The sequence below is a fragment of the Rhinolophus sinicus genome, linkage group LG01 (genome assembly GCF_036562045.2).
Source record: "Rhinolophus sinicus isolate RSC01 linkage group LG01, ASM3656204v1, whole genome shotgun sequence".
Taxonomy (NCBI): Eukaryota; Metazoa; Chordata; class Mammalia; order Chiroptera; family Rhinolophidae; genus Rhinolophus; species Rhinolophus sinicus.
In genome coordinates, this window is record NC_133751.1 from 78019553 (window position 1) to 78038262 (window position 18710).

General features: G+C 38.6%; 1 protein-coding gene across 2 annotated transcripts in view; it reads right to left on the bottom strand.

Moving 5' to 3' along the window:
* NXPE3 (neurexophilin and PC-esterase domain family member 3) overlaps window positions 1-18710 on the bottom strand; it is a 48417-nt gene that overhangs the window by 4341 nt on the left and 25366 nt on the right. For both annotated transcript variants that reach the window (XM_019711215.2, XM_019711219.2), the window contains exons 5-6: window positions 15057-15811; window positions 9692-9765 (exon numbers count right to left, since the gene is read on the bottom strand). In XM_019711215.2, coding sequence (XP_019566774.1) covers window positions 9692-9765; window positions 15057-15811 — 829 coding nt within the window. The remainder of the gene's footprint in view (window positions 1-9691; window positions 9766-15056; window positions 15812-18710) is intronic.

The following is an 18710-nucleotide window of genomic DNA, read 5'->3' on the forward strand; positions in this document are numbered from 1 at the left end:
AGAAGTTTCTCATCCAAATGCCTGGGAGGCAAGTAACAACTTAAATTCACATTTTACATATACATAGTAACAATCCACTGTTTCTCTGCCCATCAAAAGGAAAGTTTTAACCCAAGGGTCCTACAATCAACTATTAATTCAGAAAACCACCAATTCAGAGAGCAAACTATGACATACAGTCTAAAGAATTATTCCTCACTATACAAAAGGTTCGAAGATCTTTGTGAACAGTGAACAACATTAAAAATACACCGCCATGTGTATTCATGGTTATAGTCTGGCTACACATAATAGCAGTGCCAGGAACCTTTCAGAGGAAGAATCAACATCCTTCTGTCCTAACACCTCCCTTAGAAAATGCCACTATGGAAACAACACGCTTTACATGCTTCAAAACAGACAGACAGGGATGGTTAATGTTTCTTACAGGTATACTTTGCACCAGACACTGTTGTGAGCAATTAAACATATTATCTCATATGGTGCTCAGGGTAATCCTTTAAGGCACATCCTATTATTATCCTTACCTTTCAGCACAGCTAAGCAATATGACCTAGGCCCCAGAGCTGGTAAGTAGCAAAACCGGGACCTGACCCAAGCAGATGAGCCCCAAAGCCCATGCTCTTAACCACGATGCTATACAGCCTCTCAAAAACAGATGTTTGTAGAGATCAACCATTTTCTTTTTGGCTTTTTTCCTGATGGTATACACTTACTCGTTTCTAACACTTATTCAAATTCACAATCTTCAGAAAACCACCAATCATTTTATATGACTTCCTTGCACTCCCCAAGGTTCAAACTTGATCATAATCCAGTGATTCTATAGTCTCACCTGTTAAACCACAATTCAAAATCCAAACACTTATATGACTTAGAAATTTAAATTCGAGTCCCCTATTTGTGACTATTTTCACCTTAATTTGATTTCTTGATATTGCCCATATTGCTTAGATTTTGGTTTTCTTCTCTTTTAGAAAGGTGCCCTTCAACAACAAGGTTGCTGGTTCTACTCCGGCATGGGATGGTGGGCTGTGGGGAACCACCGCCCCCCCACCCCCCCACCCCCGTGCAACTAGATTGAAAACGGCAACTGGACTTGGAGCTGATAGGTCCTGGGAAAAAACACACTGTTCCCCAATAAAGTCCTAAAAAAAAAGTGCCTTATTTGACAGATAGTGTATATTTAATCTTTTTTCTTACATATCTGCTAATTTTTTGCTGGTTCAGGGCCTCAGTTGAAAAGTAAACAGCATTTATAAAAGTTTTATTTGGCAAATGTGATCATGAAAGAAAAAATAGGAGGTCGGATAAATATTTTTTGTTGTTACCAGAATTGAGCGGATCAAAACTGCTAATGTGCTGGAGATGTTTGTGAATCATGTGCTGTGGAAGTTTTTGTATCTGAGTTGAGTTCTCATTCAGAACAATCCATTTCAACACAGACATTGGTAGAAGGGGTGGCTAGGGGAGTGTGACCAGATACACCTTGGACTGGACTCCCCCCAGATATCTGTAATTTATTTCCTGACCCATTGGTCGCCCTAACATTCTTCAAACTGGGACTCTGAATGAAAGATGAAGTATGACAATTGCCACACCTTGGTAGGTACTTAAATATTTACTGAATGAAAGGATGGATGAATCAATGAGAATGAAGAGAAAAAGATTAATCAGGCTGCTGGCTAAAGAAGAAACGCCCCTTCACTGTCTTCATTCAAATGTGTATTTGGCTTATTCAAAAACAATTTCTCAACATGTACTAAGTGTGGCTTTCCCATTGTTACCACATGTTGCCCAAAGCTCCCTCAATTATATCAGCATGTTGCGGCTGCACAGGCCAGAGAGTTCCTGAGCAGACACCGGGGGCCCAAAGAAAATATTTACTGTGATGGGTATTACAAGTGATTTTGAAGTTACAATTTTTACCAGGGTTAATTCAGTAGAACCGACTATTCTGTGTCAAATACATGCTATAAAGAAAAGTGTGTATCACACGGGAACCAATTACCATTTCTATTCAAATGTTAATTATATTTACTACCAGAGTTAAGTCAAGCAAAGCAAATCAATTACTGAACCTGACATTAATTCTTTAAACCTGTAGTGCTAAATAACAGAACATATTTTTAAAGTGAAATGCATGTACCTACATTGCCCTCTTATGGTCAGCTGGGACAAAAACATTTCCTGACGAATAGAATTTTAAGCAGTCTGAAGTTGTTTAAAAAGTCAGTGTTTCTTGGAACTCAAAATGCATTTTCATGTAAGATAACTGAGATATAAAAGCCTCTTTAAATAATAATATAACGCCTAATGTACTATACATGCGGAATAAAAATAATTTTTAAAATATGAGTTACTACTCAATTTTATGGTTATCTTGAATGTAGATGGTGAAGAAATAAGTTTACACAGAGGTGGTTATAAAGGCAGATATAAATATCTTTATACAAACTCAGAAGAGACAGTTTTGATTATCTGCAAGTAGGTCCCTGCTTCTCTAAAATGTCTTGGCTTCTTTTTAAAGCCTGTGGCTTAAATTTCCCTCCAAAAGGCATCATCCCATGTCATTCATTAGCCATAATGAGGATCATCTGGGCCACCAATGGCACAAAATGCGAGAAAAGCAGAGAGAGAAATTTCCCTAGGTTATTCTAGAAAGAGCTAGAGAGGGATACGCTGAAAATTCAGGGTGGGGTATATGTTGGTGCACATGTGCTGACACAATGTCCTTAATTTTATGGCATGGAATTATCCATAGGAGAACAGTAAAAGGCAGGCCAAAGGGAATGCATGGTTCATGAAGGGAAAGAAAGACAAGAGAGAAGAAACAGAGTCAAACAATTCCTTGACCAGGAAACACGATGAACACAGGAACGCTTGGGTGACATCTCAGAAAGATGAGGAATGAGGATAGGTGTATGTCAAGCTGTTTAGGCACAGCCGGTCACGTTGTATAAGGAGAAATACCTGTAGATTCAGAGAATGTTGAAAGGGACCTCAGTCCAAATATCTTTTAAAGGTGAAGAAAACCAGTTACTTCGTAACTTGCCAAAGTTTCTCAGAGTTGTAGCGACAGGTTGTGGTAGAAGCACTCTACAAAGACATACATTATATCACTGATACAGTTGTGGGCGTGCTTCCTTCCCCCAACTGGTGTTAGTTGGATTTTATATGTAAGATATGAGCCCTTTGATTTTCTAAGTTAATCGGACCTGCACCTTGATTTCATTATCTATAAGCGGGTAAATTTCTAGTTATCTTAAAGGGTTATTGTAAAAATGTAATACTGTAATAGTATGCAAGTATGTTTTTAATAGTAGAGGGTAGTAATGGAACGCTGGAAATATTCTCTATGTTCTAAACATTCTATATCTTGACCTGGGTGGTAATTTATTTGTTTTCTATTGCTGGGTAACAGATCACCACAGATTTAGTGGCTTAAAAATAAGGGGCATTTATTACCCACAGTTCTGTAGGTTGAGTCTGGGGCATGGCACAAATGGGCTCTCTGCATAGGTCCCAGGTTGAAATCCGGATGTCAGCAGTGCTATGTTCTTTTCTGAAGGACCTGGAGAAGAATCTGCTTCCAAGCTCATTCAAGTGGGCTAAATTGAGTTCCTTGTAGTTATAAGCAACTTTATTTCCTTCACTTTCCTTGTGACTGAGTTTCTCATTTCCTCACTGGTTGTCAGCCAGGGGATGCCCTCAGCTCCTACAAGCTGCCTACAATCCTTGCTACATGGCCTCCTTCATCTTTCAAGCCAGCAACAAGAATCTCCCTCACATGAAATCCTTTCACACTTCCAATTTCTTTCTTTAGGAAGAACCTGGTCCTTGTTCAAGGCCTATCTGATTAGGTCAGACCTACCCAGGATAATTGCTCTTTTTTTAAAGTCGACTTTGTCATATAATGTAACTGAAGGGAAGGGATTAATAAGGGCATGGATCAGTAGGAGTCATCTCAGAATTTGGCCTACCACAGTTACAAAGAGATGTTCAAATGTAAAACGCCATTGTACTATATGCTTATGATCTGTGTGCTCCATTAGATATATTTCAAAACATAAAGAAAAACAGTAAAGAACTATAAATTTGTTAGTAATTATTCTGTTGCCATTAGATCTAGTCCTATCCTAAACTCTCAGTAAGCTTTAAAAAGATACGAGCTCCAGTTTAGTTGTTGATGAAATTAGGAGCCATCAAGGTCCCTAAACCATGAGGCTATGATAGTCTGGGGACCACAGCACAGGTGCTTAGGAAAATTCAGCAATAATTGTGCCACTAGGAAAGCCTGTCAGAAACCAGACACTTGCCCTTGATAAGGTAGTCTAGTCAACTTAAAGGCTGTGTTGCTTTTCAGGGATGTAAAGTACAGCATAAGGAGTATAGTTAATAATACTGTAATAATGTATAGTGCTCGGTGGATACGAGACTTATCAAGGGGATCACTTCATAAATTATATAAATGTCTAACCACTATACTCCATACCTGGAACTAATATAACATTGCATGTCAACTGTAACTGAAAAGAAATAATTTAAAAAAATTAAAAATAAAATACTTTTAAAGCTGTGTTGCTTTGCTTTTGACTGGAATTATACCCACGCAAGGGGGTGGCACTGGCAATCTCAAACAATCCACCAGACTCTAAATATGCACCTTAGAATAAATTTACCTTGTAGGAAAATCATATAACTCATAAATAAATAACACAATTTCATAGGAGATTTTTAAAAACCCTCCAAAATATAGGATTCATAAGTGAAATAATAAAAGTGGAAAGACTATGAACCCTGCCAAAACAATACAAGATGGGCCTGAAATAGCTTGCGGTGCTGGAAGGAAGTACTCAAAAAACAAAAACAAAACAAAACAAAAAATGATGAGAGCATGTCAATGGGCAAAGAAGCCAAACTGGAAAAGTTCTCAATTGCCAAAACTGGAATAATTTGAACAACAACAACAACAAAAAGATTGAATTGGATGATAACCCAAAAAATGAAATAATCTTTAGTCCATACTGATAATAAAATATAAGGTTGGTGCAAAAGTAATTACGGTTTAAAAGGTTAAAAATAACTGCAAAAACTGCAATTACTTTTGCACCAACCTAATAAATGGGAAAAAAGGGACTTTTCCTTACAGAAAAATTCCAATTAACATATGTCTTAAGAATGAGACATACAGCAATTCACTATTAGAACACCACAGAAATAATTGCTGTAGGCAAGATCTACTGATGAATGCTAAAATTAGCAGTTGAAAATTTAAGCAGAAACAGAATGTTTACGTAGTGTCTGTATTAGTTTCCTGTGTATGCTATAACAAAGTGCCACAAAGATAATGGTTTAAAACAACCTAAATTTATTCTCTTACAGTTCTGGAGGCCAGAAGTTCAAAACCAATATCCTGGGCCAAAACCAAGGTGTCAGCAGACCCATGCTCTCTGTGTAGGATTTAGGGAAAAAATTGTTTCCTTGCCTTTTCTAGAGCTGTATTCTTTAGCTCACAGCCCCTTTCTCCATTTTTAAAGCCAGCAACATGGCATCTTCAGATATCTCTCTGCTTCCATCTTCATGTTGCCGTCTGTCTTCTGTATGAAATCTCTGTCTGCCTCCCTCTTAAAAGGACACTTGTGATTGCATTTAAGGCTGACTCAGAGAACCCAGATAATCTCTCATCTCAAAACCCTTAACTTAATCACATATGCAAAGGTTATTTTGCCATATAAGGTAACATTCACAAATTTGAGGAATTAGGATCTGGGTATCTTGGGAAGGTTGGTGCATTATTCAGCCTACCACAGTCTCAGAGTATCTCCCCAGAATACGGAGTAAATACAGAGATAAAATAAGTTTATAGTGGAAAACTCTGGCAGACATCACTTTAACGAAATGATCAAGGTTAACATTATTAGAAATGCATATTGACACCATGTACCTACTAAAAGGGCACAACATTTCTTCCCAAAAATGCATAACTTCATTGTAATCACAAGAAAACATTAGACAAACCCAAATTTAGAGGCATTCTAAAAAACATCTAGCCAATGCTCTTCAAAAGTGTCAAGGTCATGGAAGATTAATGAAAGACTGAGGAACTGTCACAAAAGGAAGGCTAAGGAAATATGGTGACTAAATGCACTATGGGATCCTGCACTGGATTCTGAAACAGAAATAGGACATGAGTGGAAAAACTGATGAAATCCAAATAAATTCTATAGTTTAGTTAATATTGTACTGATGTTAAATTCCTAGTTTTGATAAATGTTCTGTAATTACATAAGATGTTAGCATAAGGGGAAGCTGGGTGAAGGCTATACGGGAACTCTGTACTATTTCTGCAACTCTTCTTTAAAGTCTAAAATTATCAGAGAACAAAAGGAATTTTTTTAGAGAAGGAAGTAACAAAGGGGAGAGAGGATATGAGTCCTTCGTTTAGGCTCTTTGAGTGCCCCCTGCTGGTCACTAGGGTGAACTTCAGTGAAGTTCTGCCAAGCTGGACTTCTTTGATATTATATAAAGCAATTGCCCTTTTCTTTCCAGTTATGTACAGTGCCTGCTCCGAGGTGGTTTTCTCAAAGCAAGGCTATTCTTCTCCTACTGACTCATGGTTGCTTTCTTCCTCTAAAACTCCATCAAAAACCTCACTAGTTACTGAATCTGCCTTCTCTCTAAACACAATCATGCATCACAAACCCTCAACTATTTCCTGGATGAAACCCAAGACCTGTCCGGTGCAAGCAAACCATCCAAAGCTCCTCTCACTGACCATACCACTAAACACCGATAGACATCACAAGGAGGGCAAGCCAGACAACTGGGGCGGTGGGAGAGAAAGCTAGATGTGGAAGCGGGACAGGGCTTCCTGAGGTATCGACATGAGAAAGTGTGAGGAATGCAGTACTACTGGGGGATACCACGTCTACTAACATCTTGGCCGTGGGGTTGAGGGCCAAGCAGATAAAAGATAACTAATTTCCATTAAATTTTTTCCACACGAATACCCTCTAAAATTAGTAACTCACTGGGTTCAAGTAAATCAAATACAGCTCTTTATTAGGAAAAGATTGGGATTTCTTGTGGCATCTGATAATGGAGACCAGAGATACAGACTGGCAGTGTTCTGCCTACATCTAGGCCATGGATAAATTTTATTTAGCCCACACAATACTTTAAAAGTTTTGAATTAGATGTCAATTTTTTGAAATCTGGAGATTTCACATTTAAAATTTAAGATTTCTGGGTTTTCATGGGAAAACAAAATCTATAGATCTTGCCGAATTGGGTCTACATTTCTGCATGGCAACAATGCAGAATGAAGTGAGCAAAGGCTGCCCTCCCTTTAGACGGTACTTACTCTTTGGTTCCTTCCCCACCACTCACACAAGACATGCACATGGCTAATACCCACCCTGCTGGATCCATGTGTGTTATATACCTAGTCCGTGTGGCATTAGTGTTTGCAACACCTGCTGTGTACAATACTATATATACAAGGGTTGATCAAAAAAATATGGTATTTAAATTAAAAAATTTATTACAGTAAAAGACACATTGCCATTAATCGCCTTCAAAATACTCCCCTTCACTTTGAACACTTAATCACATTGTTCTTTCCACTTTCTGAAACAGTTCTGGAAGTCCTTTCATGAGGACTTTATTTGCGCTGTCATGGCTGCCTCAATCGATTGATGTCCTGAATCGATTCAAAACATTTTCCTTTCTTAAAAAAAAAAAAAAATTTTTCCTTTCATGGTCACTGACTTTGAGGAAGAGCCAGAAGTTGCACGGTGCCAGATCCGGTGAATAAAGTGGATAAGGATACACCATAATGTTTTTATTTGACAGAAACTGACATACCAGAAGCAATGTGTGACAGAGCCTTTCCATTGTGATCAATAAATATGGTGAATGCTGCTGCTGCATGCCATCCAATGGAAAGGCAGGGATCTTCAACACGGGAAGTGGCGCATCAAACCTTAGTAACAATGTGTGATAAGTTTCAACTTGTTCAGTGCAGTCAGTTGGGTGTGAGCTACGGTTGAGAGAAGGGGTGTCTTAAAGTGTGCCATAAATCATCCTCCATCATGACAAAACTCTGTGTCACACATCATTTCTAGCATACAACAATTTCTGTCAAATAAAAACATTATGGTGTGCCCTTATCCACCTTATTCACTGGATCTGGCACCGTGCAACTTCTGGCTCTTCCCCAAAGTCAAAACGATTCAGGACATCAAGGCAGCCACAACAGCACAACTAAAGACATTCAAGAAAGAGGACTTCCAGAACTGCTTCAGAAAATGGAAAGAACAATGGGATAAGTGTGTTTGAAGTGAAAGAGAACATTTTGAGGGGGATTAATGGCAATGTGTCTTTTGCTGTAATAAATTTCTTTTTAAACATTCACCGTATTGTCTGATCACATCTCGTATGCTTTCAACAGCTAACAGGACCTTGCTTCCATCTGCACTTAGCCAAAAGGTCAAGAAGCAATTGCCTGCCATCTGCATAAGCCTCTGTAATAATGTTCATCCTTTCTTTCTAAAAGTCACTATAGCTAATGGCATCTATTCAGCAAAACCATAACACATACATTTACTCTTCTGAATTTCATTCTTTTACTGTTAATAATATCCTATACCAATGAATCAGAACTACCTGGAAGGTTTGTTAAAACACAGATTACTGGGCCCACTCCCCGGAGTTTTTGATTCAGTAGTCTGAGGACGGACCCGAGAATCTGCAGTTCTAACAAGGACCCTGGTAATGCTGATGCTGTCAGTCCAGACAGCATCCTTTCACTAACCCAATGTTGTTGTTTTTTTAAATTCAGGTTTTTATTTTGTTTGTTTTCTTTAAAGATTTTGTTGGGGAAGAAGAACAGGACTTTATTAGGGAACAGTGTGTACTTCCAGGTCTTTTTCCAAGTCAAGTTGTTGTCCTTTCAATCTTAGTTGTGGAGGGTGCAGCTCAGCTCCAGGTCCAATTGCCGTTGATAGTTGCAGGGGGCACAGCCCACCATTCCTTGCAGGAGTTGAAGAATCAAACTGGCAACCTTGTGGTTGAGAGCCCACTGGCCCATGTGAGAATTGAACCCGCAGTCTTTGGAGTTAGGAGCTCCAACCACCTGAGCCACTGGGCCGGCCCACTAACCCAGTGTTCTTGATTTAAAAATTTCCATGACAATTTTACACTGATCTCTTAAGTATCCCTAGAGCAGTGATATCCAGCAGAACTTTCTGCAATGATAGATACATTCTTTATAAAATGCTCTCCAGCATGGTAGCCCCTAAACACTGTGACTGACTGTTGAGCATGTGTGACTGAAGAATTACATTTTTAATATTATTTCATTTTAGTTTATTTAAATAGCCACATGTAGCTAATAGCTACCATAACGGACAGCATAGCATAGCTCTGTAGGCTCTTGAGCTAAACAGAGAGGGGGGTAGGGGAAGAAGACAAATTTTACATGAGTATAAATAGCAAAACCCAGGCTACGGACATAAGGTCTAATTTACTTTCATCTAAAAGCTCTTTCAGTATTTTCACTTGTGGCTAGAAGTAACCATGGCATATTAAAGGGGGTAAAAGGGTGTTTTGTAACATCAGTGAAACAACAGAGCCTCAACCCACTAAGCAAGAAAAAGAACAAATTTTCGAGCTCATTCCTTTTTACCTTTTATTCTCCTGGGTATCACCGTCACCCAATCAGGTCCACTGGAGTTGATGGGCATTTTGATATTGACACCACTTTAAGAGGAATAAAAAGAGTACAAGCTCAGATTCAGGACCATTTATTTTCCAATATGTATCTCTATTTGCAAATTTAAAAAAGATATCATTTCACGGAGCCTGATTAAAATGAAATATTCTTAGAGATGTTAATTAACACAATTAACAATAAATAGGTTATATGAATATATAAACTGAATAAGAATTAACTAGGTTCTTAGTTTTTTACTTCTTAGCCCTTAACCCAAACTCCAAAATGACATTCTGGTTTGAATCACTTACTCTCTTTAGACTGAGATAATGGCTCACACAGATGAGGACGTCTATTTTGCCACTACCTACTTTTCACACTGCAAGTCTATGCGCTATTAAGTCACGTGTCAGATTACTTAGGCCTTGCCCAGAACTGAGATGAGTCCTACTGGAGACGCCTGTCCCCAGATACGTGCTCATGCAGTACTCTGTTCATCACTGCTATGGCTCTTCAGTGTCTGTTCCCCTTACTAAAATCTATACTTTTCAAAGACATGGATTTTGTCTTCTTCACCTTTTGTCTTCAGTACTTAGCACAGACCTTGGACTAGAGTCCACGCTTGAAAAATATCTGATTGAAGACTGTGTTAAAAAGTGGGGGTGAGTGGAGTCCAGGAGAAGAGTACTGAAAATTCAGTGTAACTATTCCAGAAACTGGGTCACAATAATTAGGCCTCTTGCACTTAGACTGAAAATAAATAAACAAACAAAAAGAAATGCTAACTTTCCAAACTCTTGATATGGGAACTTGTAGTCAGGATTTTTTGTTTCATCAAAAGTCAATTCAAAAGAGATTTGCCTAAAATGATACTTAAACTTTACTGTTTGCCAGTTACTCCTAGATGCCAGGGATACAACAGTAAACAAAATGCACAGCGTCTCCTCCTTTATGAAACTGACATTATAATGGGGAACAGAGACAAAAAGCAATTAAGGAAGTATAGGGGGCTACATTAGAGAATAACAGAATTTCATTGCTTAAATAAGTGACATTTAACAGAGGACATGACTTTTAAAAGCACATATACTGTTTTCATGAGTTTAGAGCCTTAAGGTAAGGAAACAAAGAAAACTTCACCTCTGCAATTTTCCTGTAAAAAATCTTTAACCTCAGTCTAGTCATGCAGACATAATAAAGTAGCAAATCCAAATTAAGGGACATTCTACAAAAGAGTGACATCAAAATCCTCAACATTGTAAAAAAATAATAAGCTAGAGACCTCTTCTGGATTAAAGGAGATTAACCACATAACTCAACACATTGTGCGTGATCAGAGATTAAATGAATTAAAGTAAAAAAGGTTGCTATAAAACACATTATTGGGACAACTGGAGAAACTGGAATATAGACTACATATTAAATAACTATAACATCAATGATAAATATCCCAAGTGTGGTAATTGTGTTATGATTATATGTTGGAGAAAGTCCATGTTCCTAGGAGACGCACACTCATGGGGTTCAGTGCCATGATGTGTGAAACTTACTTTCAAATGCTCTTTGGGGAAAATTATACACAAACACACATATAAACACACCTACAGAGAGAGAAAGAAAGCAAATGTGGCAAAACATTAACAATAGAGAATCTAAGTTAAAGATATATGGGTGCTCATTGCTAGAACTCTTGCAGTGTTTCTAGTGATTTGAAGTTTTTTTAAATACAAACTTAGAAAGAAAAAAGCATCAATCATGCTAAAATAAAAAGAAGCTTTTTATGTGATGAGCTCATTCTTTCAAAAGGTCTTCCCTTATATTAACAGGATCTTTGAATCAAAGTACTGCTGTTCTTTCCAAAACCAACACTTTTTTTCCTTAAGAGTAAAAAACAAACATTAGATCACCTTATTTATCTGTCATTTAGGGACCCAAAGACCATGGCTAAACTTCTTAATCCTTTCTAAATTAAGCAAGATTATAAGCCACCAAGAGGTAAGAGTGGGTATCAGCTTAACATATTCAGGCCATGAGGTCAAGAGAGTAAACCCAAAGGTCCTTCAAATGATCAATTTCAATCTCTTTTTCTTTTCAGTTAGCCTGGTGCAAAATTTCAGAATTTTAATAAACAATGCAAAAAGTAAAATCAGCATCAGGACTCTGTCAAATGTTTGGTTTTCAAAAATTTATGCCACCTCAAACACTGTTTTCCCAGCCAATTTCCAGATAAGTAGAATTTCTTAATGATTCTACTAAAAAGTGCCATCAGCCAACCTCATTCAGGATATGTAAGTAAAAGGAGGGGCAGACATTATTTTATCCTTCCGGATTCACAGGTGTTTTGAGGTTTAACTGGTAGGATTCGATGTTAAGTACATTTTTAAATTTTATACCAATTTATTTCTGTAACCTTTCTCCCATTTTTTTCCACTTGGAATCTGAGTTAATTACAGGCTACGCTTCCTCCTTTTTGCTAGGCCACGAAGTGGACTGACAATACAACTCTAAAAGGAGGAAACTGATTTCATTCTTCTCTATGGTTGAGCAATACTCCATTGTATAAATGTACCACAGTTTCTTAATCCAGTCATCTATCAATGGGCATTTTGGTTGTTTCCCTGTCTTGGCTATTGTGAATAGTGCTGCAATAAACATAGGGGTGCATAAATTTTTCAAATTAGTGTTTTGGATTTCTCTGGAAAGATACCTAGGAGTGGAATTGCTGAAAGAACATTATGCTAAATGAAATAAGTCAGATGGATAAAGACAAATACCATACAATCTCACTTACACGTGGAATTTAAAGAATACAATAAATGAACAAACTAATCAGAAACAGTCTCAGAGACATAGAGGAAAAACTGAGGATTGCTAGATGGGGGGGCGGGTGAGGATGAGGGAGAATGTGAGGGGATTAGAAAGCACAATCAGTAATTATAAGATTACCATGGGGATACGAAAGACAGTTTGGTGAATATAATCAATAATGTTGTAAAGATTTTGTAGGGTGTCAGATGGACACCTGTCTTATTAGAGAGACCCCTTCAGAGACAGTGTAGATGCCTGATCACTGCGCTGTACACCTGAAGCTGAAGCTGAATAATAATGAATGTCAACTACAATTTTATATATATGTATATTTACAAGAAGTGGAGTACAGCATAAGGAATAGAGACAGTGGAAATGTAACAGCTGTATGCAATATCAGAGGGGTAGTAGATTGGGGGAGGGGAGTTATCACATTGTGAGGGGTATAAATGATAAATGTCTAACTAGTACATTATTTTGTACACCTGAAACTAATAAAAATACATAAATAAACAAAAATAAACGGAGGGTAACTGAGCAGTCTTCATACATGGGCTAAAAATGCACAGAATGAAATAACCTGCTCATAGTCATTAATAAGTAGCATATCTAAGATTAGACTCAGGATTAAAACTAAAGCTAAAGTCCTTTTGCACTGAGCCATACGAAAACTAGGCCATCTTATCAAAAACAGTACAGTAAATACATTGAGTAGTGCTCCCTCTGCTGGCCTTCTGAAAGCATGACATGAGTCCATCAAATGTGTAACTTATAAACTGTTATGACCAAAAACTAACTCGAGTGGAGAATTAGAGGATATTATTTTAGAAACTCCTATTGACCTTAAGGTAGGAAGCTTTCCCCCACTGAGTAATAACTGGACATAAAACAAAATTTTTCAGAGTGCCAAGATGTACACAACAAATTATCTACAATGTTTTAAAAGTGTATTTCATTTAAAAAATTGTTTTTTAAATTTACATTTCAAATAATTGTACTTTTGGTCATGTAGCTTTTATTTATTTATTTATTTATTTATTTATTTATTTATTTATTTATTTATTTATTTATTTAAAGGAGGGCGCAGCTCATAGCGGCCCATGTGGGGATCGAACAGGCAAACTTGGTGTTATTAGCACCACGCTCTAACCAACTGAGCTAACCAGCCACCCTGATAATCTAGCTTTTAAAAGGTTTTATTTCTTAGAAATATTATTTTACTTCAGAACTATATGGAATGTTGAAGAAAACAGAAATTTTAATTCATACTGATTCCATGTATTCTGTTCTCCACATTAGTATATATATTGATCACTACACTGAAAAAGTTGTATACTTACATCTAAAAGTATAAAACTTAAAAATATAGTTTGCTGGGCCGGGCCGGTGGCTCAGGTGGTTGGAGCACCATGCTCCTAATGCCGACGTCGCCGGTTTAATTCCCACATGGGCCAGTAAGCTGGGCCAGTGAACTATACCCTCTACAGTTAAGATTGTAAACAATGGCTCTCCTTGGAGCTGGGCTGCCATGGGCAGCCCGCAACCCGAGGTTGGCGTGAGCTGCTGTAGGCTGCCCCAGGCTGCTGTGCTACCATGAGCGTCTGGCGGCCAGCGTGAGTGGCCAGCAGCCAGCGTGAGCAGCCGTGGGCTGGGTTACCGTGTGCTGCCATGAGTGGCCAGTGGCCAGAGTGAGTGGCAAGCAGCCAGTGTGAGCAGCCAGCAGCCGGCGAGAGCTGCCATGAGCTGCTGTGAGCGGCAAGCCAACCAACTGCCTGGGGGGTGGGGGGGAGCAAGACTCATAACACCAGCATGGGCCAGGGAACTGTGTCCTACACAACCAGACTGAGAAACAACAGCTTTTACCGGACGGGGAGGTGGGGTGGGAGGTGAAAGAGTGGGTGGAAAAAAAACAAACATACATATGTATATATGTATATATGTATAGATAGACAGACAGACAGACAGACAGATACATAGATAGATAGATAGATATAGTTTGCTGTGGTTTTCCTGGCTTCCCATGCATATCATTAAATGAACCGAGCAATGTTGCCATATTCTAGTACTATCAATGAATGTTTATATGATTTTAACAACTGAAATGTCACTTAAAATTTTTTTAGTTTATTAGATGAAGTTAACACATTGTACTGATTACAGGACCTCTGGCAGCTCTGTTCTTGAATGATCTTTTTTTTTTAATCTGTCCTGTAAATAAGTGATCTTGCTAATGTAACTATAGATGTGCTACATAGTTCTGAAGTAAAACACAGATATGAGGGTAAACAAACATAAATTCAAGGGTAAAAAAAGGTCTTTAATTTGAACTGGAATAAGCACTAAGCTTCATTTTTAAAAAACTAATTACAAAACAGAAATCTGCATTTATTTTCTTATTCACCACCTCTCCTGAACTGGGCCAAGTGCAGAGAGATATAAGCAGCACATAATCAAAACAAGAAAAGTCTAAATGGAACAAAGACAGTGGAAAAGCATTCTTAAATTACCCCCTAGAACAAGGAGCATGTACCTCTGGAAGAAAGCACTCTCTGCAGCAGTTAGGAGGCCCTTCAGGTATCCGCCTTTGAAATGGTTAATTCTGCTGCTGCATGGGAGCTTCTTTGGTTTGAAGCAGAACCAGGGTTCTCCGGTGTAGAGATCTGTAAAGTTACACAAGGGCAGACTCCCAGGAAGACACACGTTGCACTCGGTAGTTTCAGAAATTCTTCCTGAACGAAAGAGACTCTTGAAATAGACCCTGTCTGGTTTTTCTTCCTGTAGGTGCTGAAGAACTCGGATTGCTTCACTGGGGTGGACCAGAGATATGGACACTTTCACTTTGCCTGGCCAGAGCAAAGTAAAAAACACCTTGTAAAACCCATTCTGGTAATCCACCACTCTGCCCACAGCCCCTGCCTGCAGCTTAGGGGAGTGGATCCTGGCCTGCAGGTAGTCTCCGCCATACTTCTTGGGCTTGCCTTGAAAATCATGTACATGAACAAGCACCTCTAGCTGGCTTCCCACCCTGAAGAAGGCTGCAGAGTTCAAGATGACAAAGTAGCTGGAAGAAGGGTCACTGCTCTTCAAAAAGGGGACTGAGCCCACGTCTGGCACCTGCCACTGCAAGGCAGCCAGCAAGGAGTCCTCCTCCACGCGCTCCCGGCTGGACAGAGTCTGGTGTTCATAGCCACAGTAAGGGTTCCGGCTAATTCCTGTCACCTGGGAGGAGACAAACTGTCCACTACTGTCGACGAATGTGGCTGAAACAGTCTCATGGTCCAAGTACTGAAGAGAAAGACACAAAAACAGAAACCACAAATACAATAAATGTCCTTATAGTCAACCAAATAAACCTTTGCTTCAATTTAAATTTTAATAAAACTACTTGGGATGACACTGTTTCAAAAAACAGAGCTCACTCCTTGTACAGGGCTACCGTATGGTAACACAGTTAAATTAAGATGAGGAAGAGACATAGTGGGATCCCCACACTTTCGTGAGTTTTACCTCCAGGAGCTTGATCAGATTCCCACAGTAAATATTGGAGAAAAACCCTCTCATGTTTCCAGCAGGAGAAGGGAAAAGGAGCCTTCTGTTCTTAACAAGGCTTGCCCTCAAGAGAAACTATTTTACCAGAGGCTAACCTATTGGGGTTTTATCAGCGCCTAACCAAACAGGGGTAAGGGACATACCCAACTCCAGCCCATTCTAACCATTCTGCCCAACTGAAGGATGGGGGGAGGGCTAAGAAGCACTTGCATTCAAAGCCCAGAAGCACAGGCTCACTAATGGACCGAGACCTTAACCATTGGACTATAAGACACTTCATCATGCCCACAGCTTACCACCACACCACTAAAAGCCTATTTACTGGAGTTCCTTTTACCCAGTAAATATATCATATCCACCTTTCAACAAAAAATTACAAAACACACTAAAAGCCAAAAACCAGAGTTTGAAAACACACATCAAGCCTGAGAACAACATTCAGCTATAGCAGGGATGTTGGAATAATCAGATCAGGAAATTTTTAAAAATTATGATTAATATGCTGAAGGCACTGATGAAAAAAGCTGACAATATGCAAAACCAGATAGGCAATGTCAGGAGAGATGGAAATTCCAAAAAGAATCAAAAAGAAATTCCAAACATACCAGAGAAGATTTTTAGGGTAGGAAAAATACTCTGCATGATATTATAATGATGAGTAGATGTCATTATCATTTGTCCAAACCCACAGAATGTACAACACCATGAGTGAACTCTAAGGTAAACTATGGACCTTAGGTAATTATAATGTGTCAATGTAGATTCATCCTTGGTAAAAAATGTACGATTCAGGTGAGCGATGTAATAATGGGGGAGGGTATACATGTGTGGGGGCAGGGAGCATATGGGAAATCTCTATAATTTTTGTGTAGTGTAAACCCTGACAGTGTTCTTTTTGCAATGCAAGTGCCTGACTTCAATTTTGATTGCCCAGGCATCCATTTCAAAGAGGCATCCCCATCAAAGACAGCTATGTCAAGAAACCACATTGCCAGCCACACAACTATATTAAGAGCCAGGCGGCTTCCCTCCTCCTCAGGCTCCTTTGTTTTAGGAATCTTTGATTTAGATAACTGACCACCTGGGCCACTTGCTTTTCTTTTCCCGTGCTTTAAATTCTCACTCTTATGTTTTAAATTCACCAATAAAGAGTGAATTCATGAAACCCCAGGCCCCCACCCTTGATCCAAATAAAAGCAGAACCCCAGGCCTGCGCTCTCTTTGTTTCTCTACCTGTGACCTCACTGTGCGGCCCCAAGCATACAGTGTACCCTCCAGGACCTATGAGTAAAAAACCCTATTTTTTTTTCAAAGTTTCCTGATGGTTATTGCTAAGTGCATCTTGCAATCATAACATGAACCACAAGGGCCAGTCCAGACACAACACTGATTATCAATAGAATGAGACTGGCACAAAACATTTCCTCTCAATTTTGTTGTAAACATAAAACTTCTTTTAAAAAAATGTATTTAAAATAAAAATTGAAAACTTAAAAGAAATTCCAGACATCAGAAACACTGTAAGAGAAATGAACAATGTCTTTGAAGGGCTCATTAGTAGACTAGACATAGCTGAGGAAAGAATCTCTGAGCTTGAGGTTCTGTCAATAGAAACTTCCAAACTAAAAAGCAAAGAGAAAAAAGAATGAAAAAAAGGGAACAGAATATTCAAGAGCTATGGGACAAATCCCACACACACATTGGAAATTGAGTGAGTATCATTTTTAGTACCTAACCCAAGAAACTGCCTCTTACATTAAGCCATGGGTTCAACTGCAAGGAGAAAAAAATAACATTAACAAAGCAAACCCAAAAATTACTCTCCTTAATAGCTAATATTACCATTACAAACCACTGAAATAAGGCCCCAACGCCCTGAGTGCTAAACTCATACCTACCCTCCACACACTGAGACTAGCTCCTTGCGTGTGCTCCCACGTGAGAGGGCAAATGTGAGTCCGGTAAATACAGTACTACCGGAAAAACAGATCAGTATCTGTGGGCAAGGGAGAAACCACAAACTTGACCTATAGTGCCACTATCTGGAAAACAAAACAAGTTAACAGCAGCTAACCTGGTGGGTTATAAGAGAGAAGACATCAAAGCTTAAGAATTCTGCCGCGAGAAGAAGCAAGAAGTGTGGAGCAGGTGTATCCAGACGAGGACAGAGAAAACCCCAGATATATCAGTATCAACAAATAGTTTACCACAGCTGAAGGCTACTAGTAAAGATTTGAGGAGGTGTCTCCTACTTCAAATGTAAAAGCAGCAATACAAATCTACAAGGAATGTGAAGAAATAATGAAACATGTCATCACCAAAAAACAACAATAATCCTCCAACAACCAAGCTCAAAGGAATGGAATATACTGATCTAGCCGATAAAGAATTCAAAATAGCTGTTTGAGGAAATTCAAATAGCTACAAGAAAATACAGACAATTCAACAAAATACATGAACAAAATGAGTAATTTACAGAGATAAAAATCATTAAAAGAAGCAAACAGAGACAGCATTTGAGATCTTGCTCCCTGGTATATATTGTCAATTTGGCTCAAATAAACTCTTATGAAAATTCTCAAAAATATAAAAAAAAGCAAACAGAAATTCTGGAGTTGTCGAATTCAATGAATAA